Here is a 27,412-nt window from a genome sequence, read left to right on the forward strand (position 1 = left end):
TGCTGTTTATTTTGACTTGACAACTTCCACTCGTTACACAACAGCATCTTTGTGCTGGTTAGCGGTGTGAAAGCAGCCAGCGCTCATGATGTTCTCCCGTATACATTCTCCTATTTACTGACCACTTTATTAGGTATGACTCGATCATTCAGTGTGCCTCTGTCTGACTTCAGAACTGCTTCATGACTGCATCGACGCAGATTCAGCGAGGTGATGGAAGCAGTCCTCAGAAATGTAGAAATGGATTTCTACAATGGCGGACCTTTAACTTGACTCTCTGCAGTGTTTACATGCTTACATATACAACACAGTTTCAGTCCCTCCACACAAAGGGCTCAGTTCTGCTTCTCTGCGCCATCTTTGTTTACTCTTTCCCACCCAGGCTTCTAGACTTCTGATTGGCCAACATTTCTACACGGTTAGGAATATATCGCCACCTGTTGCTTTGGCATGTTCCTAGCAGCGTTTTCCTTCGTTTTTGCATTTACGTGTGGGCGGGATAAAAAAAAAAAAAAAAAAAAGAAAGCGGTAAATCTCAGTTTTCAAAAGTACCCGTGTACGTGTGGACGTAGCCTGAACCTCAGTTTGAACTTAAGCAAGCCGACTTGCTTAACTATTAAATCTATTGGTAGGTTAATAGTTCTTTTGAAGTGAGTTATTTCTCCCCTGTGCCATTAGAGGACTTTAGAGTCACCCTGCCTACCAAAGCTCACTTTCATCTGTGATTACAGTCCTCCATCCTTTGAAATATTTTCTTCTCTGTCAGTTTTAAAAATGCGTTTGATGGTTCGAATGATTTGATCTTTCATCTCGATTCAGACATTCTTGTCCTTGTCTTAGGGACTAGCCCCTCTGGTAGATACCAACTTGCTTTCTTTAAGTCTTTTGCAGAATGTTAAACAGGTCTTGGGACTGATTACACATTTGAAGCACGGCTGGATGCATATAGACGATATGCCCTAGAGGTGTTTTGGCTAAGGAGTCGGGTGATGTAACTAATACCAGTGAGAGTGACATTCCAGTCTGCTGAGTTAGTAACACAGTCACATACAGCTTTAACACACCCTGTCTCAGACTGCTGCGTCTTTCACCCACTTACTTTATCCTTATCTGCTCTTCTTGTTAGACCTCTGCTTTTACTTTGCTTTTGCAGAGGTTCATAAAGGAATGGTTGGAAATGAAGATCAGTACTGTTTCTTGTTTCATGAAGCAAGCTGTACTTAAGCTGACCAGGAGAAATACTTTGTGTGCAGCGCAGCAGCTATTCTGCGTCTCGTTGCTGCTTGTTTGTAGCTGCAGCTCACCCTGCAGAGGTTACTCCAGTTCATGACAAACTTGAAACAGATTCAAGTCCCAGCCTTCTTCTTTGTTCACTGCTTATGAAAACGTGCACGTACCATTGCGCTCACTGACTGATGTTAGTGATGTCGCTCAGTTTCCAGCAGCGTTGTAGTCGGAGTTGTCCATCCATGTACAGTCGACCACACTCAGTTGTAGATAAACAGGTCTGAGATCAGCCGTGTGTATCCCTGCCATGATTGAGCAGGCCTGTCTGCTCCACCATGTGAGTACATACAACATATCTTTTGCAGTGTGTTTTGGAAAACTTAAGCTGTTGTGCATCAAATGCTTTCCAGATGGTGTTTCCTGATTTAAATTTCCATTAATTTTGACAAAATCTCTAACACGGTGGATTGGACTCTGTGGTTTACAGATGGCTGTAGACGCTGTACTTTCAGAAAGGTTTGTGTTAGGTGGCTACAAAAACCCAAACAGTCCTCCGGTACAAGGACTGAACTGTAAATGAGTATGAAAAACAGCCAATAACCAAATAACAGCTTTCAAAGACCTCCAGAAAGCTTGGAGAGCTGTTGCTCAAGACCACTTAAATCATTTTAAGAAGGTCTGGGATGAAATGAAGGATGACTAAAGACCTGAGCACATGAGATGTTGCTTTATGGTGCTTCAGTGGGGCCAGTATATCGGCCAGTATCAGCTATTTGCCAGTTCAGCGTATCTGCACTTTTGATGGCTGATCAATGAACATAGTAAAGCAGAGATGTGACAGATGGCCTTAAATCATGTTGCATGGTTTTAAGCAACTTACCTTTTGGCAGCATGTGTTTGGAATACCACCAAAAGAAATCAGCTGATCCAAGTATAGTCTGGCAGAGTGTAAACAAGTAATCCACAAATCTCATAACTAACTACATACATCAGATTCTTTTTAATCCCTAGATATCAGCGTATTGATCGAGTGGTGCCCTGTCAGCACTGCTTGGTGAGGTGGGGAGAAAAACCTCTGGGAGAAGCTCCAGCACAGGTCATGAGAGAGAGAGAGAACTTTTTAGCACCGATGTAAAAGAAAAAGCTGCAGTCGCTGTCTGTGCTTCACTTACAGGCTTTTCAACCAGTCAGCGTTCTTTGGACTGAATGTCATTGCCAACATGCTGGAGCCTTTTCGGAGGATTGAACTCAAAACCGCCATAAAGCCTCCGTATAAGGAATCATAGTTTGTCTGCAAAGCCCAAGAACTAAATAAATTAAGACCAAACATTATGAGCGATGCAAACACACTTTAAATAAAAGCTTGTTAGTCTCTGCAGCTGAGGAACATAAGATGTGGGTCAGTGCTTGAGAAAAGTGTTGTGATGCTCTGTGTGCACCTTAGAAGTTTGGTATGATAGATGATAGATGACAATTTGATGACTAATCGATAAAACTTTAGTGTTTCTTTCATTTAGTCAGGATGAATTGATGGATGGTTAATCAGCTGCTTGGATGCAAGTTTGCTCAAAATTCTTTGAGTTTGTTTCAGAGGCACAACTGAAGCTCGGGTGGTCGTAACTGTTGCCCACCTTTTAGCATTTTACCTCTTAGCTGTAAGCGTGGGTGTTATCACACAGTGGGGCTGGCAGTGTGGAGCATCTACTAGGAGGCTGAGGTGTCGGGCCACCAGAATTTTGATCCAAGTTTAACCTTAGCAGTAGTGGCTGTGCAAGTCTAATGTAATGTTTCTTCTCCCCCCCCCCCCTGGAAGGCAGTTATTCAAAGACAGGGTCAGTAAATGTCTACTGTAGCCCCAGGAAGCTAAAAGGCTGGTGTATAGGTTACATCTTAATGTCCTTTGTACTGATAAAATGAATGAAGGAGGAAAGGAGCAAATATTCTATCAGAAATGGAAAGCAGAAGGAAGCTGGGAGCTGAAATGTCTGAAGCAGAGGGAGACTGAACGTATAAATTAAACCTCTCAGTGTCAGCTCACTCTTTACATTTAGTGTGAGTGTGAGAGATGGGTGAATGTGTTTCCCTGTTGTTTCTCTTTCAAACACACTCTCACAGAGATGAGTGAAGTAATGTCATTAAAAACGATGAGAAGTCTTGGCTGACTTTCCATAATCTGCATTTTTTGATCTTGGATGTTTTTCATGGTGAACAGCTGTTCAGCATGACGGAGTGGTAGCTGAAAACCCCCCTCTGTGGGCAAATGGGACACAATTAAGCATCACTTATTTACTCACACACACCTACTGCTTGGTTTAACATGGAAATCCAGTCAGACGGGACTGGAAAGCCGTCAAAGAGGGACGAAGGAAGCCAGACCGCCGGGGGGGGGGGACCTTTGTCTAAGGAGCTTGGAAAGAAAAGCGTCTGGACTTCTTTAAGTTGCTTGAAGACGTTTCACCTTTCATCCGAGAAGCTTCTTCAGTTCTAAGGGCAAATGACCTTAGAACTTAGACCTTAGAAGAAGCTTCTTTGACTACGATGACCTGGATGACTGAGAACCTTCACAGACGTCCTCAACCTTTGTTTGACTGCTGCCAGCCTGCGAAGGAGGCAGAGGCTTAGAGAAAGAACAACATCATTTAAAAACGAGTTTATTAGCTCAAAGCTGTCCACTGGGGTTCGTGACCATGTTCGCTTGTTACACCAGTGTGGAGCAGGGTTCTTAGTAGAATAACTTTTGAATGCTCTGCTCAGTCAAAGCTGAGGTGGTTGATCATCAAAAATGATCAATTCTACCCATTTTCAAAATGCAGCTTTTTAGAAGCACCCATTATGCCTCAGGGCATGTAATGTAAGTCAAAAGAAACCCCAAGTATGTCACGTTGTGGGCATTACTATGCTATAAACGTCTTCTACTGAAGGACGCTGTCACAAATACAGGAAGTGTGCCTGTGTTTATTACACAAAGTGATGCACTCTGGGTCGATGATGCAAAATGGTGGCACTCCAGAGCCGCTTATTATAACTAACTAACTCTAACTGTTCAGAGCTACGCTTCCACTACTGTAGATATATTCATAGGACATCTGTTTACCACACACCGGCACATCTGTATATATGTAGCATATCTTTATATTTGTTCATAGTACACCTGTATATCTGCCCGTCTGCACAGATAGAACATCTGTGTGCTGTACAGATCACCTGTATTCATCTCTACTCGACTTATCTGGATATGCTCTGCTCTTATTGCACTTGCTGCTCTTGCAGTCTGCATCTAATCAGAAGTGTGTTTTGTTACTCTGTATTCATTCATGTGCAATGACAATAAAGTGGAATCCTAATCCCGACAGACCAGAATATACAAAATATGAGCTGCTTTTGGTTTTAACTTCCTGTGCGCAGGAAACGAGGGATGCAGTATGAATCCTCACGGCTATGGAGGGCCAGGAGTGACAAAATGAATTAATTAAATACACAAATTAAGTAATTAATTAAATGTGTCATTAATTAATTAAAAATTGGAATTGATTGAATGAATAAATCTATCAATAATTAATTAAAGGCACGATCATTCCATTTAAAACATTGAATTATTTATTTCCTATTTTATTAATGACACGTTTAATTAATTATATAATTGCTTAATTATTTACACATTTAATTATTTATTCCGGTTTTTAATGACGTATTTATGTCATTCATTTTGGCAGTCCTGGCCCTGTGGCTGTTCATGAATGAATTTCAGCCCATCAAAGTCAGGGGCGGGGTTAGTGCTGAAGTCACACCCATTGCTTTGGGCTGCTGCGAGGCTGTATTATAAACTGTGATATGAGTCTGTAGGTGCTCGTATCCTTCTTGCCTTCAGTCGTATTAGTTTCCTTCTGGAAGTGTGTGATGTGTTTCATAGTTTCTAACAGTGAAACGTAACGTGACATAAAAAAGCACGCCCCACACAATCAGATGTTAATCTGATTTTATTTTTATTTTAGTAAATCTCAAAAATCCTAACAGACAGAGGTGCTTAGATTACAGTTGAATTAAAACAAACGGATGATGTCATCATTTCTTCATGATCAGCATGCTGGTTCAGACGCTGCTGCTCTCGGTGGACATGCTCCCTCTCTGTCCTCCTCGTATAACAAAGATTTTTAATGTTAGTGTTAATATTAGTAATGTTAAGAGGTGATGCATGGTTTAATGCTCAGCCAGCCTTTTAAACGATGATTCATGTCTCTCTGCCTGTAGGTGCGATGGATGATGTACTGGATTGTATTTGCCCTCTACACTGTCGTGGAGACGATCACTGACCTAACACTGGCATGGTGAGTTTGCCATGAATGTTAAACACAAACGCAGTGAATCAAACATTATGTAAACCTCGTGAACTCACATGTCGTACAGATACATCTACACTGACTGTGTGAGTGGAAGAAGTTGTTTTCCTCGCTACCCTGAATAATAATGATAGAAATGTACTCTTTCCTAGTGTAACTAAAATAAACTTGTGGTAATGTGGATGTGCACTGTGTAGGAACAGAGTCACATTTGCAGGAACTTCAGGTCGAGTTTCAGTGATTTTATGAATCTCTCATGTGGCAACATTTAGCTCGAAGGAACAATGTAACGATTTTGAGGAATTGATGGAGAACGATGTTTTTTTTTTTTTTACAGATGTTATATGCAGTTAAACTTTAAAACGCTGACATTTCTAAAACCAATGAGAAGTTTTTGAATATTTATTATTACTCATTAATAAGAGAAAATAATTTCTTACCCGGTTACTCGATTAATCGATAGAATATTCGATAGATTAGTCCATTAATAAAATAATCGATACCTGCAGCCCTACAGCTGATGTTTTATCAGACAGTCACAGAAAGTGCTGGAACATGTCGGTGCAGTCCAAAAAACCATAATAAACCTTCAGAGCTGTGTGCAACAAAAACTTGACAACAGGAGTGGGAGTGGGTGCATATCTCTTAACCTGTTTTTCTGCAGTGGAAAGCATCATTATGTACCATGGGTTAAACTTACCGTGTGTGTCTCCATATCCAGGTTTCCTCTCTACTACGAGCTAAAGATAGCTTTTGTGGTCTGGCTGCTGTCCCCTTACACCAGAGGAGCAAGTCTTATTTACAGGAAGTGTCTGCATCCTTTGCTGTCCTCCAGAGAAAGGGTACATTCATCCGTACATCCACGTGTAATGCAGGTCACACTGCTTTGTGCCCAGTTCAACTGTGTTCTAAAATGTAATTGTTGTCTTCCTTTAGGAAATAGATGAGTACATTGTGCAGGCCAAAGAGAGAAGCTATGAGACCATGGTGAACTTTGGCAAGCAGGGCCTGAGCATTGCAGCCACCGCTGCGGTCACTGCAGCCGTCAAGGCAAGTTATTCTTTTTTTAATTTTTCACGTGAGTGCACTACAGTTTTATGTTAGATAGCATGGCTAAGTCAGTTTTCATCTTCTTTCTCACTACGTTGCTACAGAGTAGGGCTGTGCGATATGACCAAAATCTCATATCCCGATATCAGACGTTTATCGTCCGATAACGATATAAATCACAAAAATGTAACATTTTCTGTAAAGTCTGTGAATCTCGGGCAGCTCGACTTGTGTGAAGTGTTTCCTGCTGGGCGTCGTGTAGCTGGAGCAGAGTGTTTTAACGATGCATGAAACGATACATTTTTAGACTTAAGTTGTAACGGCGCCGTTTTCTTTGAGTATTTATTACACGGCGTGCTGCGGGGAAAAGCCTGTTCTAACGTTTGAGTCTAAGCTTTATTTTTTAGCACCTGGCGTCTTTTTTACTTCTCATCCGTAAATAATCTGCTCTTTCATGTGATTCAGTTTATTTTGAAAGGTCTCAACAGGATCTTGAGCTTTATTGTGAAAGGTTTAAGTGGAACATAAACAAACGGACACACGATGGTGTTACCGTCGTTGTTGCTAACGACAACGCATAAAAACAGGCGCTTGTCCGTCTGTAGTGTGGTTATATTAAATATTAGAGAGAGAACTTTAAGAAATGAACATAGCCTCTACAGTGACATCAGAACCATGAACAAATATGGCTGTAAACAGTTTATTTTGCGACACTACGAAACAAACGATAGCGTAAAATGAAACGATACACGTTTTTATATCGTCATCCGATACATATCGTTATATCGAACAGCCCTACTACAGAGGAATAAAATACCAGTCTGCGGCTTCAGCTCTCTTTGCTTGCAACAGCTTCCTTTGTCTGTGTTCTACAGTAGCGCCTGTGGGCACTGAATGTCCTTATTTAGCGTGCTAAATCAGACGTAAGAGCATACAGACCAGGGGTCGGCAACCTGCGGCTCTTTAGTCCTTACAGTGCGGCTCCGCGTGGTTTGGGAAAATAAATTAGAAGTGTTTAGATGAAGTGTATTTTATTTATATTAGTTCTTTTTTAACTTGTAGTTCTAAATTGGAAGATTATTGTGATATTGAAATATAAAAATAAAATTCTATTATTTTTTTCATCGCTCAAAATAAGCGTCACACTCGTGGAAGCTGAAACGGCGTGCATTTATCGAGACTTTCAGCCCCACGTAGGCCAGTTATGGACCTTCGGATCCACATTATGTCAGCAGCTCCACCGTGAACTATGTTAAAACAAACACGCTCACGCCCCACAGACGACAGCTTACAGTCCTGTAGAGATAAAGTGACTTCGTACAGCCCCGACCTGCAGACGCTGTGCGCAGAGGTTCAGGAGCAGAAGTCCCGTTGTAAACATATCACAGCAGACCCGACGATGTTTGCATGAACGCGCTTTTCAGCTTCTCTTTATTGACCACTTTACACACACGCTTGCTGTACACACACAGCCGGCTGTAGCTTTGCAGCTCACAGCCCCACACATACCACCAGACGTTAAGGCGGCGAGGCCTGATTGCGGGTGCAGCTCAGGTGCGTCCGCCTCCCCTGCAGCGGCGCTGCAGACCACGCCCCGCCACACACATTAACCAGGTAAAATACATATTTAGGCAGAATTTTGCAAATATCTATTTTTCATTTTTTAGCAGCATAGTGCTTATTTCCCCAGTTATTTATTAAAAGTCAGGTCAAGGCTCCAAAAGCACAAAGGCGATATGAGGGGGGCGGCTCACAGCAGTTTTTGTTTGCTGGATTATTTTAGTTCAGCTTTTGTTGTATTTCTTTAAGAGTTCAAAATGTGTTCATTACATGAATAAAATGTAGTTTTCTCTGTAGCACTTCATGGATGTCATAAGCAACACGCCTTAGTTGTTCACACAAAGCATAAAGGTAAAAAACAATATACACAGTGTTATCTTCATTTTAGATGTCAACAAGTATTTTCTTTTGCGTGGAAACCGGCTCCAAATGGCTCTTTGGGTGTTGAGGTTGCTGACCCCGATATAGACAGTCACTGTGGCATTGGTGCATGACTGAGTGCATAGGAGATGAATCGATAGCCTGTACGAGATCTTCACTTGACGATGTGTCTGATAGCCTTTGCACATGCTCACACATCCTCTGTGCATGTCTGTGCCTCAGATGGTCTTCCTGCAGAGCCAGTATAAATAAATGACATTTGAACTGGTTTCTTCAGCATTTCTTGAATACCTGAGTGATTCAGATACGCCCAGTTGATCTCACGCTTCACAGCACCTGAGCAGTGGGGATGCACTACAAAGAAAAAGCGAATGGTGTCAGGTTAGATCCACAGTAGTACAGCAGTATTTAACTGTGAGACACTACAAAACAGTGAACCCCTGTAACAAATTAATAACTGCTCACATTATTATTATGATGCTGATGATGATCAAGGATTAGTCTGGTATTAAGTAATTTTATTTGTTTATGGGAGCAGCTGAAAGCAGCTTTATTAAGCAAGACTGAACAATTGAAGCCCATGTTCAGAAATGGAGGAATAATGACTAACTAGTACATTATTAATGATTAATAGTATGTAGTTATTATAATATCGAACTATAATACAATTCTATTGTGTGTTTGTGTGTGTAAATAAATAAAGACTCAGAATTAATCTGAATTGATTGGACCGCTCAGCCAGGATTTAGCAGGTGCAAAGTTCAAGTATCAGAAAATGTTAACATTATGTTAGGATGGTCTCTGTTAGTGTTACTATAAGATGACATTAGCTATGTTACCTTAGCCTAAGCATTTATCCAGTGCTTGCTAACACTTTAGCCTGTGGAGCGGTGTCGGCCGTGTCAAACTAAACAACTTGAATGTTGTTAATGAGTTCAAACTGAAGGAAGTTGAGTTCTTGAGTGGTATTTCCACGACTGCATTGAACAAGGTTCTGCTGACCGTGCTACCCATCGACTCTGAATGGAGTTTTTAACAGGCCATACTTCATTTAAGCGTAACTGAAGTTCTTCAGTGGGATTAGTTTGTGGCTGACTTCAGCTGAGTAACAGTGTTATGTTCTGTTTTAGAGAAAGAGCACCTGCTTTTTCACATAATGAACGAGGTCAGGTGTGCATATTCTAACACAAAGAGGCAGCACTCAGCAGGATCAACGACAGGTCTGGTTGTTTTTGTGTCCTTGCTGTGTCAGTGCAGCCTCCTGTCTCCACTTACCTGAAACACCCTGTTAATCAAAGCGATGCCTCTGTCACTGCCCTGCATCTCACTTCTCTCTCGCTGCCTCACTTTGAGTCTCCTATGGTTCCTCCTTGACATGAAGATCTTCTTACATATTTCATCTTTGTGTTCCCCGTTTGTCTTTACAGTCTCTCTTCTTTTCTCCGCATGCATGTTTTGTCATCACAGGGTTAGTAGCAGTTTTTCATTTCTTTAAAATAGGCTTGCATCTTACTAGGAATTTGATTGACCTTGGCTTTTACAGTAAAACCATCTGAAATGCACATAAAATCAATCTGTCTGAAATATTTTAGCTGAGCCTAGAGCTGTGGTTAGACATGCAAACCTGGCACCTACACCACATGTACCTGCTGTCACAGACTGAGAAGAAAAGACATTTCAGAGCTTTTCCTCCGTCCAGTTTACAGTTCAAAGCTGCTTCTTTGTCCATCTCACAGCATGGGACCAAGATTCAATAAATGAAGTCATAGCAAACAAAGTAAAATCTAAAATGTGTTGTAATGTGGAAGCTTGCAGTCCTGGCTGGTTTGGTAACCAACCAGTTTACCAAATGAGTATTACAGCTCGCAGTGCTCCTTTTGTGAGATGTGTCTGTATCCACACTGATAATTGATAAAAACATTTGCATTGCTCTTGGTAACTACGGGACTGAAGAACTTATTGCTAATAAGATCACATAAACATAGTTTAGCTTTGAACAGGTAATGAAGGTCACATCACAGCAGATTAGATCCGAGTACTTTCTAACCATCATCTAGGCAACTCTTGGTTAACAATTTGCTAGTTTTAAGCAGATGCAAACAATATAAACAGGGACTATTTTGATGTTCCTGTCACTGCTATCAGGATGGTGCAGACACGCAGTAAACATGCATTTAAGTTGAAAACACTGTAGTATGAAAATGTAGCATCATTGACCCGAAATGTAAGCAGAATAATTGCTTCACTGTATTATTGTTAACTCGGAGTGCCCCAGAGAAACCCAACCACTGTCCAGATTAAAGGGTCCTCCTCTGTGGTTGTGTTTTTAAGAATTTGCTGATTGCAAGTGTAACAAACTCGACTAAATATGAGTTGATATTGTGTGTTTGTTGGTCATCAGCATGCAGGGTTGTGAATGTTTTGGATCCTGGGGGAACACTGCAGATCTCAGCTGGACGTTTGCTTTTGAGATGATGTTTTCTGCATCTGCACCAACTTGCCTCCTGTCTTCCCTCTGACGTTTGTTTCTTTTCTGTCTGCACTAACATCCTTGTGTCTTCAGGGTTTCGGTGGTTCAGCAGGCTGCTCTGGGAGGTAAAAACCAGTCAGTGTAAGCAGCATGGACAGAATGTTCTGTTTCGTACAGCTCAGCATCCACCCTTTGATTATCGTCTGTGTCCAGACCTGCTGCTTGAGAACATCAGTTTTAATTTGATTCTTCTTTTTGGTTTTGGTTTTGACATGGACTTGGTGGTGTTGCAGATACATGTCACTCATTATTTACGACACGGTTTGTTTTTCATTGTATGTCCCTTAATGTGTTTGACATTAATTTCATTGTTACAGCAGCATGCCGGGGCTTTATGTTTACAAACAACAAACAAAAAGAAATTAAGAATTATGTATCAAAACCTTCTAAATCACAAAGCTCTAAGAATAATAATAAATGAGCTTACATTGGTGCTACAGGGTGAAAATGTCCCTGTGAATGTCTGACTTCATCATTTTGTTCGTATTAGCGTTTACCTGTAATAGCCCAAATATACTGCTGTACATTACAACAATACCCCCCCCCCCCCCCCCCCCCCCTGCTGTTCATGTTCTTTGTGAAGTGTTTCCGTGGTAACATCTTCATCATCATTCAGTAGCATCCCTGATCTGAATGTATTCTGTACCTCGTTATTCACAGTTAGCGTATTCTTGTCATCATCAATTATTCGTTATATGTTTAATTGATTTAAGCTTTAATTCCCAGATCTGAAGCAGACGGTATCATTTAATCAATTCCATTAGGTATCATTTACACTAGTGGGTCTAGTTACAGTGGAAATGCAGCTTCAGAGTGCTGAAGCCTGTTGCTGTTGAAGCTGTGGTGCTGTGACTGTGGCTTTGGGCCTTGTTAATGACTCTGCACCCTCTCTGAGAGTCCAGTGTGGATGAGAGGCATCACGAAGGCAAACGAAGCCTGTTTCAGGCTTTCTTTGTTCCTGAGGCTTGAAAAACAAGTGAACTAATCCTTTAATGCAGAAGGTTCCTTTCATGATGTCTCCCAGTATTTCAAGCAATACTGATGAATGATGAAGGACAAACACAGATCGGCAGCACAACAAGAAATGAGTGTTGTGGAAAAACATGTAATGCTTCTTAAACTTTTTAATGTAAAAATGTTGTCACAGCAAAGTCATTTAAACGACATGTTTGCATTTCTGTGCTCCACCGTCGGTTTGTCTCACAGGTCTTTAAAGCTGCATGAAGCCCTGTACAGTAACAGCGCAGCAGTGCGGACTGAAGTTTAGTTTTCTCTAATGTAAATATTCTCTTCTTCATGTAAGATACTGATAGTCCAACATATGAACGATCTCCTCCACCTCCATACTTCAGTAAACTTGGATCTATTTCCAGAAGTGAAGGGTTGCTCAACAGCAGCTCACAGTGCTGTAGTTTGCAGTGTCTGTTTTTACTGTCAGATTTCTGCCGTTCCAATAATATCTGTCCTGTATTAATATATCATAGTGTTCCCAGTGAACTAGTAAAATCTGAACAGCTCAGTGTTGATATTAATCAGTCACAGCTACACGATGACATTCTGGATACAATGATGCATAAATATGTGGAATTATAATGCATCAAATTTGAATTGTAGCTGTTTAGATGTGACGTGTGTCTAAGGTACAGATAAGCAAAGAAATATTTCCAATTATACAAAATAGTTATTATGAGGATTTTGATTGGTGAGTAATGAACTCTAGATATCTGACACTAGTTGCAAGCACACAAATACGTCTGCTTTTAATTTAGACAAATTAAAGTCTACAGTGTCTGTTATAACAACTGATGGGATCAGGAACAGGACACCTGTATGACTGTAGCCATTCACGTGAAAGATGACTGCCACACCTGGAAACAAAAGCATCACCACATGATTCAGATTATTGATAAACTACAGGCTCTTTCTGTGATTGTAACACATCAGCACTGCTGATCTCTGAGATGTTTTTGTGGTGTAATGCTGAGTGTTGTGTGTGCTGCAGGGTCAGGGGGCCATTACTGAGAAGCTGCGCAGCCTGAGTATGCATGACCTCACACAGATAGACCAGCAGGACGACAGAGGAAACCAGCTGTACCAGTACAGCTCCCATTCTTCCAACCCTGCTGTCAGGAGGTCTCGCAGCAGTGACGCTCCGGATGGAGATGGTACACACACACTCACACACACTCGTGCGCTTCTCTCATAAACGTAACACAACTTCTCAATCACAACAATTCATGGTAAAGGAAACAGAAAGAGTAGAGCAGCTGCTGCTCCACATCGAAAGGAGCCAGCTGAGGTGGTTCGGGCATCTGACAAGGATGCCCCCTGGGCGCCTCCTGGGTGAGGTGTTCCAGGCATGTCCCACCGGGAGGAGGCCCCGGGGCAGACCCAGGACACGCTGGAGAGATTATATCTCTCGGCTGGCCTGGGAACGCCTTGGTGTTCCCCCGGATAAGCTGGAGGAGGTGGCTGGGGAGAGGGCGGTCTGGGCCTCTTTGCTTAGGCTGCTGCCCCCGCGACCCGGCCTCGGATAAAGCGGATGAAGATGGATGGATGGAAACAGAAAGAGAAAACAGTTCGTAAACAGAAACCTAAAAGAATAAAATCTGTGATTAGAGGTTTGACTAGAACCCTGACAGCTGATTGATAACATGTTTGATATGGTAGCTTTTTCTAAACAATGCTAAGATGAGATTTCCAGCCAAAGGTCAGTCCTTCGTGGTGGATGAAGGTGGCGTCGTTCTGTCTGTCACTGGTTCTCGCCACAGTCTCCATGACAACTACAAAACGTCTCGTATCTGAGGAAGCCTGCTGGGGTTTGGAGCTTTGCAGTGAGCCGGTGACTGGACCTTTATGTTCCCCCTGAAAAGTGTCTCCCTGCTGTGCACAGTTCAAAACCAACCAGGACCCTGAAGAGCCTGAGCTCAGCGTTTAGACTGTTGTGTGAGCAACGATGTGCGCAGTGAGCACATGTGCTCAACACTCAGTCATGTAAGCACATGCAAACCTCACACATGCCATGAAGGGATGAATCCCAAACATGACTCCTGGAAAGATATCAGTGAAACTCTTTCCAGTGATATTACGTTTTTATTTTATTATGAGTTTGGCAAAAAACGCCAAAGCAGTAATCCATGAAGACTGACGCTGGTGATGAATGAGAGAACATTATTTTATTACAATGTTGACTAATAATAATTAAGAATAATGACAACCATCATAAATAATGATGATGATGATGGTCAGAAGAGAACAATAAGGCACACATGAGCAGGACTTTGTTAGACAGCTACATTGTTACCTTTGCACTTCTCTGTGTGTGTTTGTCCTCAGCGTGATGACAACTGCAGGCTGGTTGGATTTCAATGAAAACACTGTGTGAGATGACTTCCCAGCAGACACAGGGGATGAGATAAGGCTGTGTGGGATGCCAGTGGAATGTCAAACACACTCTCCTGCTCGCGCTCTCTCTCTCTCACACACACACACACACACACACACACACACACACACACACACACACACACACACACACACACACACACACACACACAGCAAGTAGGTGAGGTGTGGAAAGAGACAGAATGGGGGGTGAGATGAAGGAGGCGAGGACAAAGATGAATGGAGATGTAGAGACGGATGGGTGGATGTAAGGGAGAAAGGCTGCTACACAGCATCAGGATACTGAGAGAGAGACTGTATTATGTATTCAGCTCAGACGACAAGGAGGAGCTACAGAGAGATGAAGACGGAGATGTTTATGCCTAACAACTCTCTTTTGTGTGTGCTCCTCGCTGCCTCTGAGGCTTCATATGTCTGTCATCCTTTTAACAGACTTAAAAATGACCGGTGATGATGCACATTAGGGCTGTTCGATATAACGGTGTATATCTGATGACGATATGAAAACGTCTATCGTTTAATATTACTATCGTTTGTTTTGTGGTGTCACAAAATAAACTGTTTATGGTTTATTTTCTCATGGTTTTGATGGTCGCTATAGTGACTGTATTAATTTCTTAAGGTTCTCTCTTTCGCTTATATTTAAAATAACCACACTACGGACAGATAAGCGACTGTTTTTACGCGTCGTCGTTAGCCACAGCAATGGTAAACCCTGCATTTGGCTCCGCTTGTTTATTTTCCACATAAACCTTTCACAATAAAGCTGAAGATCCTGTTGAGATTTTTCAAAATAAACTGAAGTGATGACAAACAGAAGGACCAGTGAAAACGAGGGGCTACCTCTGTAGCATGGACATGGTTTGGTTATGAAAAGTCTGACACGGACCAGAAAAGCGTACTGAGGTCCCCACCTCAGACTCAAACACGACAAACCTCTACCACCCACGCAAGGATCACGTGAAACAGTGTGGAGAGAGTTTACGGATGAGAAGCAACGAAGAGCCGTCAGGTGCTCAACATAAACCTTAGACTAAACGTTAGAGCACGCCGTCTGATAAATGCTCACAAAGAAAATGACGGCCGTTATAAGTTATGTGTAAAAATATATAGTTTCATGCATCAGTCAAAACATTCAGCTCCAGGTACACGACGCCCGGCTGGAAATACTTCAGCTGCCCGAGATTCACAGAATTGAAAATGTTTTTGTGATTTCTATCGTTGTCGGGACGATAAATGTCTAATATCAGGATATGAGATTGTGGTCAAAGGGCACAGCCCTACTGCACATTCATTTTACTATTAACAGATCTGATGCTTAATAAATCCTGCATAGAACCTTTGTGTTGTTACGACCACGTGTGGATGAGACGCACGGAGTCGGGGATGTAGAGGTGAATGAGCTTGAATACCTTGAGCCATAGTTTTCACGTGATTCGAGAGCTGCGGTACTGCGGCCCTTTGCCTTCCAGCCATCCTTTGAATATCTTTGAGTTTACCTTAAGCAAAATACCAGACAGTTGCTGTGTGAGACGTACTAATCAGCCTTTACTTAAAGCTGCCACGAGAGCGTCGAGTACGGTACCAGCACGTGAACACACCTCCCCTAACCCTGCGTTATAGGCTCGCACCAATCCCTGCTTCTCCACAGCGACCCGGCTGTCAGTGGCGGCTCATGTAAACTATAGGAACAGTTTACCCGACATCGGGTGACAAACGAGAACACTACCAGAGCTGGTCCTGCACTGTCCAAGTCAACAAAACATAAGATTTGTGGTAGTTTGTTTAAACCAGCTATGTAACACTTAATTTTGCTTTAACGATGAATAATACCTGTTTTCACCTTCTTCACATTGACCCACCCAGATGGAAAATGCATGTAGCTGTCCATACTTTGAAAGCTTTCAGTCCTGTGTTAAGAGCCTACACAGTATAAAAGATGGGTGGAGCTTCTGTGGCATCACCCACTGGTTTCCATTGTTGGAAGGATGCAAAGATATGGACGGGGAGGGATGGTTTGTGACTGTAAACTGTACACAAACTGTGTATGACCCAAAATAGTGACTGAGACCATAAGAAGCCAGGTTTTTCTCACTGACGTCTTCATGACTGGAAGTCTTTGTGTAACCATCGTCTTTATGGAAGAATGCAGGTTACAGAAGTCACAGCCTCGGTTTGTACTGTCTGTGGTTCTTTGCCACAAAAACACAATAGAAATAACAACAAGGTCGACAAGAAGAATTGAGGATGACATCATTGCTATGAAAATTGCTGTCAGTTAATTGAAGAGCAGGGAACATGTTCCACTGGACAGTCTACAGATCAGAGCACTGCTGAGGCATGGTGCACTGTTCTGGATCTGCACTGACCACAGGGTTAGGGTGTTTGATTCCCATGATGCACCCAGTGCATCATGGGAATCCCCAGCAGTCTACACCTATTGCAGCATAACTAAGGGAGGATTCAGGGTGACCTGGTCCAGCCCTAACTATATGCTTTAGCAAAAAGGAAAGTTTGAAGCTTTAAAAGTAGAGATAGTGTCTGTCTCCCGAATCCAAACTGGAAGCTGGTTCCTGAAAACTGAAGGCTCTGCAGGATGTTTCTGTGCGAGCGCCGGAGCCGTGCTGTGCAGTCGTGAGTGTCGTTCTCTGTCACAACACATGATGTGGTTTCTTCTTTCTGCTAGTAACTGATTGTGAGTGTGTTTGGTAACGATTCATTCATCCAGTCCAAATCAACTTTGTCGTCATACTAATATTCAAGTATAGTGCATACAGTTGATACAAGTAGGAGTGTGTATTGGCGAGAATCTGGCGATACAATATGTGTCACGATACAATATATTGGGATACTAAAAGCCAGACGATATTTGTGTTTGTGTTGATTGTATGAGAACTCACAGTAAACAGTCCAAAGTGTTAAATGAGCTGTTAACTAAAACAGAGGGATACGTTTCACTCTCCAAGTTCAAAATGAATGGAGAAATGTCTTATCAGAAGATAAACAAAAACCACTTTACTGATAGAAGTAAACAATGTAACACTGAGGTCTTACTTAGTGAGTACTATCATTTTAAAATACTAATCCAAAAACTGCTCTCTGCAGCATCAAAAAGAAGCACTTTTATGTGACCTTAACATAAACAACTATACATGAAAAATGAAATTGCTTGAAGAATTCATCCAAGTAAACAATATAAAGTGCTAATAAAAGAAGCCCTGCCATGTCCACCAGTGGAACACTTTTTGTGCAACCTGAAAAGGAGTTTGTTCGTCTGTGACTGAAGGTTCCACGGATCAGTATGTGATGAGCTGTGATCTCGAAGTCCAAGCAGCTGTCTGCTGAGCTGGGAGTCCAGGACTGTCGCTGTGACTTCTTGGTACAACTTTGGAGAGCGATGTCTGCGATATGTTGTCCGGAGAAACGGTGTAACGGGGCTCCAGCGTTGTAATCATATCACCGAATCCTTTATTCTCTACTGCGCTCAGACAGCGCAAATAGAAACAAGTACCGACTGCGCTGGTTTTGTTGCACGAGTCAGTTGCTGGTAGTTTTAAGGTTAGCATTTGATGCTACGTTGCTATGGTACTCGTAAATTTGTGTTACCTGAGTATTTGACTGTGGCGGTGCAGATTTTACGGACTTCGTAGCTCTTGTCAAAGTTTTACTGCCTTGTTTTGTCCTAAATCCAAAAGAAGTCCACACATCTGCTTTGAAAGCTGCTGTGTCCTCTCCTCTTCTGTCATCAGTGAGCTAGCACAGTTTGCCACACGTCCGCTGGTCCACTTCTTAGGTTTGGTAAAATAGACGCTTCTACGGCACATCCAGTGTTATCGCGAGACCTTGTTTTTCCATCATAGTGAAAGCGGTAAACACTAGCGGCCGGAGTTTGAATTGCTACACATAAAAGAAATACACAGTAAATGCAAGTAAATTCTCAATAAAAAAATCGATAACACTGCTTTTGAATATCGATTCAGTATCGTAACACGAAACATCGCAATATTCCAATGTATCGATATTTATCCCTGGATACAAGAGTGCGATAGTGTGAGGCAGTCCTGTCCATGATGTGATGTCCACGAGCTCGTAATGATAAGCTCAGTGCAGTGAAGCTGCAGATGTTATTAATAATGAGCTTGTGCTGTTGTGTGTTTATGACAGTGGAGCCAGAGAGAGGCGGCACTTCTGGTGTGTGCTGCCCTCTGCTGGGACACATGCGCCTCACAGTCATCGCTCACACTCTTCAGTGTTACAGTTTTCCTGTTGTTGGTCCTCACAGGACCTCACCAGTTTGTGATGGTTTTGTGTCTCGTTGTTGTTTTAGTATCGTTGTGTATTTGATTTGTGCTTCTGTTTCCTGTTTATATTACTGTACTGAATATTTCAGTTTGAGTGTGCTTATTGACTGTGGGCCCTTTTAATAGTAAGAACAGTATAAAAAGTCTTACGTTGAATTTGGTGATCATTGTTGAAACTCAGACGTGTTGGTCAGCACGGACGCCTCACAGCAAGAAGGTCCTGGGTTCAAATCCGGGCACTCCAGCTCCGCCCAGAGTCCCAAACATGCAACTCTGAGTCTGTCACAGCTGTGAATGTGAGCGTCTTAATCTCTGTGTGTTAGCACTGGGCACCTGTGCAGGGTGAACCTCTTAAGTGGAGGAGAACAGATGGATGCAAACATTGTGTGTCTTGGTGATTCCTGACGCGTCTGTATGTGTTTCTGTTCTCCAGAGTACTATTATGATCAGGAGGAAAGGACGGACGAAGAGGCCGAGCCAACCTTCTCTGAAGACGAGGCTGTGAGTCAGAAAGGACTGAGGCGATCGCAGAGCGTCAAACTGTCTCGATCCAGAGTTCGCAAAGACGTGAGTGTTCTGTTCCACTGAGTACGCACATTAGTGTGTCGATACATCCTTCTGCCACAGTCAGTAGTGCTGAATCTCTGAGTGTTTTTCTTAAACGTTGTCACCAGGCTCGTTACGGATCACTGAAGATTAAAGGCAAGAAGAGACCAGCGCTGAGCGCCGTTAACTACGGAGTCTGAAGACATTACTGCTGTCACATACATACACACAGCTGAGCAGGCTGCTGGTTGGTGGATGGTACTGTCAGCTTGTTTTTAGCTCTGACTTTTCACTCTGCTGAGCTCTTTGACAATCACCTTTCTGCTGACATATTTATTACACGCAGTGGCTCAAAGAGCGCTCGCTCTCAGCGAACACGGGCTGACTTTGTTGTGGGACGTGTGATTTGTTTCTTTCTTCGTTAGCATTGTAGACATGTTTCTATGTGTGTCTAGATTTTAGATGAGCTGTTGATTTGTTTGTAATTTTACAGGACACATGCCACCTAAGGCGTCCTCTGTGAGGAGTTCATAAAGTCATGCTTCACTAGTTTTCATGCTGTTGCATCACAGCATAACAGTAACCCCTCAACAGGCACAAGCTTTGGTTTCTCCACTATTGTCAACTTTTTGCATCAATGATTTTTCTTGTGCAAAAGACCAAAATCTCAAAGTTTGAGTGAACCTTCAACTATTGTGTGCTTGGCTGGAGTCACGTGACACTAATGGCTAACACTCATACTCTACATAGACATTTGCATTGCTTTTAAAATAGCTTGTTAAAAATCTTAATTAAAGCTTTATCAGGCAGTTGTTGTAAGAGCAGCAGAAGAAGGGCGAATGTCTAATAACACGTCTGTCTTATTAGCAAACATGAGCGAGCTGCACATTCAGCTACACAACAACAACACAGTTGTGTTACTAAGTGCATTCAGGAGTAAATCATCCTGATTTGGATTGAACTTCATTCCAACTTTCAGCTCAGAGTGAAAAATCACTGTTCTCGTGGTGGAATATAAAATGTTGAACTTGCATTTAGAATAACCAAAGTTGTTTTTATTATATATGTTTTTATGATTTATTTAGCAGTTCAGCTTCAAACTCTATTCGAAAAGTTTGGCATTAGTTCTGCTTTTGCTGCCTTTTAGCTGTTTTACCTGCTCGTACCACTATTGTTGGAGTCTGGACTTGTGGCCTAATTGGTACCCACTTACAGTACCAGTGGAGAGCAATGTGAAAGCATGAACATTTGAGGAGAGCAGGCCTGACAGAGCTGATATTCAGACTCTTCTGTCGGGGGGAAACAACGTGAATAAGAGAGAGTGTCAGCACTTGTGCAGGCCTGCAGCTCCCACTCTTGATGATTATTTTCTGTTTTTTATTGGTGCACTTTGTACTGTGTCCCGATCACTCCCTGGTTGTAAATTTCAAGTCGTGTTTTGTGCTATTACTCAAGTTTTGCTTTCTGAATGGTGTTTTTTTTGTGAGGTGATCAAAAGGTGTTTTGTATGCAACCACATGTTTTGCACATATACCTCCTCTTATACTTTTTTATCTTTATGCTGTCCTTGCTTGTCATCTCAATTTTAATGTAACTAGCTGTGAGAGGATGCAGAGCACGAGGTGGCTGATGGATGCTGATAACAGCTGCTCGTAGCATTAGTTTCCTCGCACACTGCTGGTTGAGCGACGTTGTGATTTCTGCGTTTCTCTGGCAGAAACGATGTCGATGTGTCATCGTGCTCCTGGTTCAGCAGGTCGTCCTAAAGCAGAGGAATTTTCAGCCTGTTTTTATTTGCTTTGATGCAACAACAAGCCAAACGTATTCACATCAGCGGGTCCATGTAACCATTGTAACTGACTAATGATACCAAAGCTTTATGTATCCACACAAAGCACTGTGGCTGTATGACCTTTGTGGGGAAGATACCTGGTGTGTGGAGGTGTAATAAAAGAAAGTTTGTCTGACTGCAGTCAGGCCAACAGATCCTGTGGTCTGTCCATTATTATTCAGTTCTGAGAGTTTGCAGTGGATCTAATGTAGCGCCCATATTTCCTGTTAAAATCTTTGTGTGAGACTATGAAACAATACTGTACAGTGTTAATATTACAGAAGAACCGCAGGTGAAACAGACAATTCATTTTATTACAAAATTATACAAATGTATGAACTGTACTCCTGTGGTGTTGGGCGCTGTAACAGTACTCTGGCCCATGGTCATAATTCATATTTCAGTGTGTGGTGCCACTCGGGCTTTTTCAGGAGCAAAGTGTGGACAGATCATTTTTCATTTGCTACTATTACAGTTTTTCTCAGTTGCTTTGGTGCATTTCTCACAACAGAATTGATCTCTGCACCACTACTAAGGCTCTTCTCAAAACAATTAGTGCAAACTGCAAAACATGGTGGATAACTTGCAAAAGCGAGTCACTTCATCAAAACAAATATATCCATCCAAAGCAAGTACTTATATCAAAGTGTCAGGGCGTCACAATTACAAGTCACTACACCAGCACCTTTGCTCACAAAATCAAATGGTTTGAACATGTTCTCATTGTGACGGAGTTCTTTGTAGGTGCTTCCCAATGACATGTCAAGTCTGGACAGCATGCACGGCATGTTGAAAACCAGAAATTGTAAAGGAAAATCAAGACACTTCCTCTGCACTCTTGATAATATTTAATTGAAACTGTTCACAGCTTTGTGCAACTGGGGAAATACAGCAAATCAAACATTTTACAGCAAACATAAACTCACTTAGACAGTAAACCTTACTGCAGTAGTCATGAAACAAAAACCTGAAAAACAGACACTGCTGCATATCAATCATTGATATCTAGACGCTCCCGTCTGTCTGCCCACATATTTGCATCAACATCGCAGCGAATGTCAGCTCTATCGATGCATCTATGAAAGCATCTTCTGGAGTGTCGAATCCACCCTCTGCAGGACTCTGCTGTGATGTCATCACAAGCTGCATCCATAGCTGCTAGCAGGGTCATTTGGGTACGTGGATGCCTGTCATATACCCTCCACCTCCAGGAAGAGAAAAACTCCTCAATTGGATTTAGGAATGGACTGTAAGGAGGAAGAAACTCCATAAGCATCCTGTCGTGTGCTGCAAACCACTGCCCGACTACAGCAGAGTGATGGAAGCTAACATTATCCCAAACCACTGCATACATTGTCCGATTGTCACCAGGATCATCCCTTTCATTTTGTGGGATTAGGGCCCGATAAAGAGCGTCCAGAAAAGCCAACAGGTGTTGTGTATTGTATGCACCAATGTGAGGAATATGGGTGTGAACGCCATTTTCTGAGATTGCTGCACACATTGTAATATTTCCTCCTCGTTGGCCTGGGACATCAATGGTGGCTCTTTCGTCCACGCCGTCTGCCTTTTGTGAGATTGAATCCCGCTTCGTCAAGATATACAAACGTGTGCAGGGGTTCCCTGGCCTCCAATTCCAGGATACGCTATCCAAAGGATGAGAATAAAAAAAGTCTGTAATGGTGCATTTGGCACAACAGATTGTACAGTTTGAACTGTGAATAGGATTACAGTAACATGCATAAATGTAAGTGCAGTACATGGCCTAAACTTTTACAGTAAACAGAGGTACATATGCAAACATGTTTTACCTGTACATACTGGTGACGGAGCTCCTTCACTGTTCCGTTCAAATGGTACTTTGCACAATTGCTTCATGGACATTTCATTCCGTCTGAGGACTCCGTCTATGGTGGGCATTGATATTGACTGAATATTTCCAAAGATGGTGTCATCTTCTACGACAGCTCTTTGTATTTCTCTCAGTCTCAAAGCGTTGTTTGCAGCCACCATTGCACAAATTCTTTCCTCTTGCTGCGGAGTCAAAAGTGGACCTCGTCCACCTCTTCTAGGTTGTCTAGCAGTCCTTTAAACGCAAACACGCTTACAGTAATGGTTACAGGACTATCATTCTAAACTCCTTTCTTTACAGCATTACTGTATTGTACCACAGCACACTATGCCACACCAAGTCTGCGCTTCAGTTACAGTACGTCTATATGTAAAGATCTATAAGGTCATGTCCTAATGCAAATCTCCTGTATGACTATGAAAGTGCAGAGCAAATTAGTTTGTGCTGAATAACTACATTACAGTATGCTCACCTGTTTTCCCGACGAAATGTCTGAATAATGGAACTTACAGTAGTTCTCCCAACATTTGGCTGCACCCTTCGACCAGCCTCGGCCATTGTGAGGCCATGGTTTATCACATGACCCACAAGTGTTGCCCTGATTTCGTCAGGGACGTGTCTATGTGGTTGGCCTCTTCTTGCCCGGTTTTGTCCTCGTCCTCCACCGATCCTCACCCCTCTTCCACAAGGCTGACGTTCCATGTTCTGCAGTTTTGTAGATTCAGTATGCACCTCATGCCAATCCTGTCTGTTGGTTTACATTATATATATACTTGTAGAGTAGGGGATCCTGTAACGCGATTCACCTGTGACTGGGTAGAAGAGGCTTTTCATTGGTTGCAAGTAAGAGTAACACACACCAATATTCACTAGTGTGAGATAAGGTTCACCTGAGAAAAGTAATTTATGGAGATTTTCATGGAAACTCCTTAAAAATAGGGTTTTCAAAATGGGTGTACAAATTGTTTGACAAGATGTTCAACAATTTTGAGTGCACTGACACAAGCAATGAAATGAAGACTATTAGTTGTAAGGACAATGACTATTCAGCCGGCACAAGTATAAATAATTGTGACATTCATGATCAAAGCAAGGAGATAGTGATGAACAGCAAGTCAAAAGTGACCATTCTTTAGATATTTGTACTTATTCAACTGCTTCATGTCCAAAGGCATTTGCCTTTGGACGAAATGAACATGAAACTGCCACAAGGTTGTGCCAAAACGACTACATGTTGTGGAGGTTGAACTGACTATTGTGCAAAGTTTAATTCGGTTGTGAGAAATGCACCAAAGCAACTGAGAAAAACTGTAATAAACTACGTAGAAGCTGATGCTTGAAGCCGCCCACAGAGCAGCTTTTGGACTTCTCCCTTTGCCAGAAAAACCCGTTTTGCCAGAGCTGCTCTGCTCAGAGTTCACACCAACAGCAATTAGAAGTGTGTGCAAATCACACAGTACAGAGTTTGTATAGGGCTAAGATGAATCTGACAACAGCACATGAATGTGGTTCTGTCAATATAAGAACACTGCCCGTCACTGACAGCAGTAAAGCCAAGAGTCTGATCCCAAAGGCTGATTCTGTTCATCTGGACGTTTTCAGAGGGAGAAACTTTCATCATCAGGTGACGTCTTCAGTCTCAGCTGACTGCAGGTTCCAATCTTATAAACAGGACATTTGCATAATGACTGAAACCAGCCCACTGATGGAACAATGGGCTGGGAGGTCAGGTCCTTAATCTTAATCATGCAAATTGATGACCATTGATCAACAACCACTGATCAATGGCCATGAGTCCCATTCGCAGAGAGTTGGGGAATGTCTGCAATCACAGCATTGTAAGATGGTGACAGATGTACCCTCAGGCCCCCTCCTCCATTCAGAGATGGTCTTTCCCTCCTTGACTCCGCCCTAAAACCAGCGTCCCTCCCTGTCCAGGATGTTACATCCTCATCACTGAACGAGTGTCCACTGGCCTGTAGGTGTAAATAGGCTGCAGAGTCCTGGCCTGACGAGGTGGCTCTGCTGTGTTGTGCCGTCCTCTTAGCCAGAGGTTGTTTGGTTTCCCCGATGTATAAATCCTGGCACTTAACAGCGTACACTATGTTACTCTGTCTGTGTCGGGGACCCGATCCTTGGGGTGGACCAGCTTTTGGTGCAGCGTGTTTTGGGGTTGAAAAGCCAGAGAAGTCACTTGGATGAGTGACGAAACATTTCTGTCATTGAAAACGTCCAGATGAACAGAATCAGTCTTTTAGGATTTACTTACCTGGATGATTGAGCATGCAGCGAGCATGCAGCACCTGGACGACACTCCAGAACTGCCTCCTTATGACATCAGTTACAAAGCTGCAAGAACAATGGAACCAAATGAGATTACACACAGAGCTCTAGAAGATGTGCTTCTGTTCACTGATCTTGAAAAGGAGATCAGCCAGATTTAAAATAAGATTTTTATTTCTGGCTTTAAGCCTTTATAGATGGGCTTAATGACTTGCAGGAAAAACAGTCACCCCAGCCATAAACTGTTCAGACTGCTTCCATCAGGAAGGAGGTTCTGCAGCATCCGGTCCCGTACCAGCAGACTGAGAGACAGCTTTTTCCATCAGGCCATCAGACTGCTGAACACGTCATAGACACCTCAGCTTCACTACTGGAACTTCAACATTATGCACTCCATACTGTACAGTAACGCCACTGTTTTGCACATATTCAACTCTGTATATTTTATTATTATTATTATTATTTTATTTTTTTACTATTTAATTTGTAAAAATGTGTATACACACACACACACACACACACACACACGTAGGAAAATATTTAGTATACACATCCAGAAATGCATACACTATTATATATTGTACATATATTTATTAGGTTCAGGTTGGCCATTCTTGTATTTTGCTCGTTTGTGTTGTTGTGTTTGCACATCTCTGTTGCTTGTGGGGCTCGCACACAAGAATTTCACTCGCATGTGCTGTGCCAGTGTGCCTGCACATGTGATGTGACAATAAAAAGTGATTTGATTTGAAAATGGCCCAGTGTGGTCCCAGGCCTCTGTAGTAGCAGCATATGAGCCACCTGCTCAACTAACTTACCTATATTGGTGGCCCATTCTCAGAACCAGTGCTTACTGAACTGCTCAAATACTACTTGACATTTCCCTGTAGTTGCTTCGACAGCTCTAGGTGGTTTGCAAGTGAAACCCTTAAAGTGAAGCATCAGCAGTAAGAATGTCTTCAGTGGTGTTTTAACAAATCTCTGATCCAACCGGCCACAAGTGGCGAGCTGGGACACAGATGTGTGGGCCTTAGTTAAGCGCTTGGGCATTTGGAAGAACTGAGGTGGTTTTAGAGCTGCTGCTTTCAGTCAATGAGTCAAAAACTTGTCCAAAAACAAGACAACTTGAAGCTTTTTCAGCCGCTGTGATTCTGATAGCTGACCATCTGGCAGGTTTGTCATGCTGCATTCATGCCCTGTGAGAATGATAAAGCAGCTTCTGTAAAGCTCATTTCAAAAACACATGAATAACATGAAGTCCAAATGACACTCTGAGACTGACAGTCAGTTAGCTTTATTCAAAAACAGAACATCATTTTGTACAACTGTTCACATCACCATCGATTTAAAGGCCAGCTAAGCCAAACACGTGGCTTACAATGAATGAGTTTTGCATAGCTGGGAAATGCAGCAAAGTGTCCTGTGTGTAGCCACGTCTTCATCTTCATCATAGTGGATCCAGGAAGGAAATGCACTCTCTTAAGTGAATACACGAGTTTGTACAAGTGCCTCGAAATATGTGATAGTATGCATGCACGTGCTGCACGTGCTGCATGCATTAGACTGCAAGCAACACAGTAAACAAGTTGCCTCGAGTCCTCTTTATTCTGTTGTGCCGACATAAACGATCAGCTTTGCTCGTAGACATGCTGGACTAAACGCTTGCTCAGCTCGGTTAAAGCTGCACCACAGCTTCAGTTCAGGAGCCGGTGAGTGTCGGGACGTCAATGATCCATCAATAAGAATCTTTTAAAGGGATGGCTTTGTGATTAAGCTGGACTAGCCTCGCTGGATGTTCACTGACGGCCTATGATAATATAAACGTGCCCTGCCTGCAGTTTATGCTGCATTCTGCTCCTTCTGTTATCATGGATGTTTGTGATCAGATTTTATGATGTGGATCAAAATATCTTCAGTTATTTGAGGCATCCAAACAAAAAGAAATTCACAAAGTCACATCCTGGGATGACTGTGAGCCAAACATTTAAGAGAGCTTCAGATTACCGAAGGTGCTTCTTTTGGCTTTGCAGGTAATGTACAAACTGCCACATTTGGGACTAAAAACGTGTAACTGACATAAATTGTAGTTCCTCCACCGGCCACTTGAAG

The 27,412-nt window shown here is 42.4% G+C and overlaps 1 protein-coding gene across 2 annotated transcripts in view; it reads left to right on the top strand.

Annotated features, from left to right (window-relative positions):
• reep3b (receptor accessory protein 3b) overlaps nt 1-21,323 on the top strand; it is a 34,480-nt gene extending 13,157 nt beyond the window's left edge. For both annotated transcript variants that reach the window (XM_080872615.1, XM_080872614.1), the window contains 6 exons: nt 5,476-5,552; nt 6,286-6,406; nt 6,501-6,614; nt 13,088-13,250; nt 19,225-19,358; nt 19,466-21,323. In XM_080872615.1, coding sequence (XP_080728741.1) covers nt 5,476-5,552; nt 6,286-6,406; nt 6,501-6,614; nt 13,088-13,250; nt 19,225-19,358; nt 19,466-19,537 — 681 coding nt within the window. In that variant the 3' untranslated portion in view covers nt 19,538-21,323. The remainder of the gene's footprint in view (nt 1-5,475; nt 5,553-6,285; nt 6,407-6,500; nt 6,615-13,087; nt 13,251-19,224; nt 19,359-19,465) is intronic.
• Nucleotides 21,324-27,412: the final 6,089 nt, after the last annotated feature.

The sequence above is a fragment of the Rhamphochromis sp. 'chilingali' genome, assembly GCF_963969265.1.
Source record: "Rhamphochromis sp. 'chilingali' genome assembly, chromosome: 22".
Classification (NCBI taxonomy): domain Eukaryota; kingdom Metazoa; phylum Chordata; class Actinopteri; order Cichliformes; family Cichlidae; genus Rhamphochromis; species Rhamphochromis sp. 'chilingali'.